General features: G+C 49.8%; 1 protein-coding gene across 1 annotated transcript; it reads right to left on the bottom strand.

Annotated features, from left to right (window-relative positions):
- Positions 1–1,704: 1,704 nt before the first annotated feature.
- On the bottom strand, positions 1,705–2,582 carry LOC138671767 (variable charge X-linked protein 3B-like). The gene is made up of 2 exons (XM_069759915.1): positions 2,109–2,582; positions 1,705–1,947 (listed from the first exon to the last, which is right to left on the bottom strand). The coding sequence occupies exons 1-2, from the start codon at positions 2,580–2,582 to the stop codon at positions 1,705–1,707; spliced, it is 717 nt and encodes a 238-aa protein (XP_069616016.1).
- Positions 2,583–3,807: the final 1,225 nt, after the last annotated feature.

Here is a 3,807-nt window from a genome sequence, read left to right as displayed (position 1 = left end):
CGGCACTACAGGCTTCACAGTGCCTGCTCTGAGCAGGCTCTGTGAAGCCACCTCCCTCCCTGCAGGACCCGGATGCCGCTGCCATCTTGGATCCGGGCCTGGAGCAGGGAGGGAGGTAGGGAGACCCTCGCAGCAACGCGATCACATCGCATTGCTGCGGGGGGCTCAGGGAAGCCCGCAGGGAGCCTCCTCCCTGCGCGATGCTTCCCTGTACCGCCGGCACATCGCGATCATGTTTGATCGTGGTGTGCCGGGGGCTAATGTGCCGGAAGCGGTCCGTGACCGCTCCTGGCACATAGTGCCAGATGTCAGCTGTGATAGGCAGCTGACACCCGGCCGCGCTCCCCCCGTGAGCGCGGCCGATCGCGTATTATTATTATTATTTATTGTTATAGCGCCATTTATTCCATGGCGCTTTACATGTGAGGAGGGGTATACATAATAAAAACAAGTACAATAATCTTAAACAATACAAGTCATAACTGGTACAGGAGGAGTGAGGACCCTGCCCGCGAGGGCTCACAATCTACAAGGGATGGGTGAGGATACAGTAGGCGACGTACTATCCCGTCGGTGGTCATAGGGGCCCACCCCAGCTCGACGGGATAGTACGTCTAATGTCAGAAAGGGGTTAATACAATCTACAATTATATCTTACTGACATTTTTTTCTTACATTGCAGTCCAACTAATAAAAATAAGCTGATATAAGTCCTAGTACGTATCAGTTTTATCTCCTTCCATACTCCTCTCGGGCTGGGAGGTAGTTTGCAGCAACGGCAATCCTCCACAATTACTGTCTGAAATGAGCGCCCAAAAAATAAACATTTTGCTCAGCCATGCCCTCTTAGTTTTTAATTACTGAGTGAGATGGAGAAAAGGAGGATCAGATCAGAGGTGATGCTGAAGGCTCAAGAGGATGATCTCGGTGATTGGCTGCAGTGGTCACATGCATCGTTGTTGCAACATCCTGACTGCAGCCTGCAAACATTAGGAGCAGCAAGAGTAGCAGTAGAGACCTGGCTCTGGAGTAGAGTAAGGCTACTTTCACACTAGCGTTTTTTTAAATCCGTCACAATGCGTCGTTTTGCAGAAAAAACACATCCTGCAAAAGTGCTTGCAGGATGCGTTTTTTCCCCATAGACTTCTATTGACGACACATTTGCGACGGATTGGCACACTTCGCATCCGTCTTGCGACGGATGCGTCGTGCTTTGGCGGACCGTCGGGAGAAAAAAACCCTACATGTAACGTTTTTTTCTCCCGACGGACCGCTTTTTCCGACCGCGCATGTGCGGCCGGAACTCCGCCCCCACCTCCCCGCACCTTACAATGGGGCAGCGGATGCGCCAGAAAAATGCATCCGCTGCACCCATTGTGCAATGCAGCAAACGCTAGGGTCGGAATCTCTCCCCGACGCATTGCGACGGGGAGATTCTGACGCTAGTGTGAAAGAAGCCTTAGGCGATTAAAGCTAATTTTACATCAGTTCACAAGAATTGAGGGATGTCCCCTGTTGTACAGGTATATTTTTTGGAATCCAGTGCCATCTGAATGACGTGGAATTTTCATGGCAGATGGGCTCACGCACTGAGTTTTCACGGCAGATGGGCTCCCGCACGCAGTTTTCACGGCAGATGGGCTCACGCACACGGAGTTTTCACGGCAGATAGGCTCTCACACGGAGTTTTCACGGCAGATGGGCTCACACACACGGAGTTTTCATGGCAGATGGGCTCACGTACGGAATTTTCATGGCAGATGGGCTCACGCACATGGAGTTTTCACGGCAGATGGGCTCTCGCACGGAGTTTTCATGGCAGATGGGCTCTCGCACGGAGTTTTCACGGCAGATGGGCTCTCGCACGGAGTTTTCACGGCAGATGGGCTCTCGCACGGAGTTTTCATGGCAGATGGGCTCTCGCACGGAGTTTTCACGGCAGATGGGCTCACGCACACGGAATTTTCATGGCAGATGGGCTCACACACACGGAGTTTTCATGGCAGATGGGCTCTCGCACGGAGTTTTCACGGCAGATGGGCTCTCGCATGGAGTTTTCACGGCAGATGGGCTCACACACACGGAGTTTTCACGGCAGATGGGCTCACGTACAGAATTTTCATGGCAGATGGGCTCTCGCATGGAGTTTTCACGGCAGATGGGCTCTTGCACGGAGTTTTCACAGCAGATGGGCTCACACACACGGAGTTTTCACGGCAGATGGGCTCACGTACAGAATTTTCATGGCAGATGGGCTCTCGCACGGAGTTTTCACGGCAGATGGGCTCACACACTGAATTTTCATGGCAGATGGGCTCACGCACTGAGTTTTCATGGCAGATGGGCTCACGCACTGAGTTTTCATGGCAGATGGGCTCACGCACGAAGTTTTCACGGCAGATGGGCTCTCGCACGGAGTTTTCACGGCAGATGGGCTCTCGCACGGAGTTTTCATGGCAGATGGGCTCTCGCACGGAGTTTTCACGGCAGATGGGCTCACGTACGGAATTTTCATGGCAGATGGGCTCTCGCACGAAGTTTTCATGGCAGATGGGCTCACAAACGAAGTTTTCATGGCACATGGGCTCACACAGTGTGATCGAATGTGCACTAACCAGCTTACACATAAAGCATAAGAAACATGGCAAGAATGCAATTTAAATGAATTGAAATATGTAAGTGTTGCATATATATTAGCCCCCTGCAGGGTACAGCTGCATGGCTCACATGGTCCAGGATAACCGGGGTCATCCACCAATTCTAAGCCCATCATATAGTGTAGGTAATAAGAGCACGGCTCGTCACATTCTTCCTCTGCACCTGAGCTGTACTCTCAGTCCTAGAAAGGGACAGAGTAATAACTCTTACAGACAAGTCCCCGGTTTTACTGATCGGCCCATAAAGATGGCGCATTACTTATTTATCAGAGAGTTACATCTCCAGTCTGCCTTCATTATAGAAGCATCGTATAAAGCAGTGCCACACAAACAGCTCGCGATATAAAAAAAAACGCCAAAGACACGGCTAAGGGCGTAATATAGGAGATAGAATGAGGGATGAGCATGCATGTTAAAGGGATCGGGAGGGACGGCGGCTCGGTCATCACCTGCCTGGAGCACAGAATATAAGTTGTTGTTGTGCGCTGGCGTGTCAGGGTAAGCAAAGGAGACAGGAATACAAAGGGGGAGACGTGAATATCAGGAGTGTACAGGAAAACCAATGAATAAACAAATTTAAGGGGCTTATGGATTGATCATCTACCCCTATAATTAAAAATATGGGGGTCCTGCAAGGGATGCACTAAGTAGCTGGGACTCACCTTCTCCCTTCCTAGACAGGGGAAGCAGCCACACGTTGAGTTTGATGACATCGCCCCCTAGTGGAGGCTTCTGAGAGGTGAAATAGAACTGCAGCGCTCATTTCCCGCATGCGTTTTATTAATATGGAAGCCTACAGGACACGCATGCCAATACAACAGAAAAGGAGGCGTTCGTTGGATCTATATGGATAAGTTGGGGAATCTTACTAAGGAATACTGCAGTGTGATCAGATGAAAACCAGAACATTTTTGGCTTAAAGTAATTTTTCCCATTGGGTTTCATTAAAAAAATGAACCTTTTGCCTTCTATGGCCTCTAAATTGCATTGGCTATTGGTGGCTGCAGGATGAGTTATCAGTCAGTGAGCTTGTGCTGACAGTTTTGCAATCCTTTTGCGTCATTTTTCTGAGCTTCTCTCTCATCTAAAAATCAGGACGACATGAAATTTTAGTTCTACATTAATGTGGTCTATGTTAATAAATCAACTG

This window comes from Ranitomeya imitator, chromosome 3 (genome assembly GCF_032444005.1).
Source record: "Ranitomeya imitator isolate aRanImi1 chromosome 3, aRanImi1.pri, whole genome shotgun sequence".
Taxonomy (NCBI): Eukaryota; Metazoa; Chordata; class Amphibia; order Anura; family Dendrobatidae; genus Ranitomeya; species Ranitomeya imitator.
The sequence above is the reverse complement of the archived record's forward strand: the minus strand, read 5'-3'. Positions and strand labels throughout refer to the sequence as shown.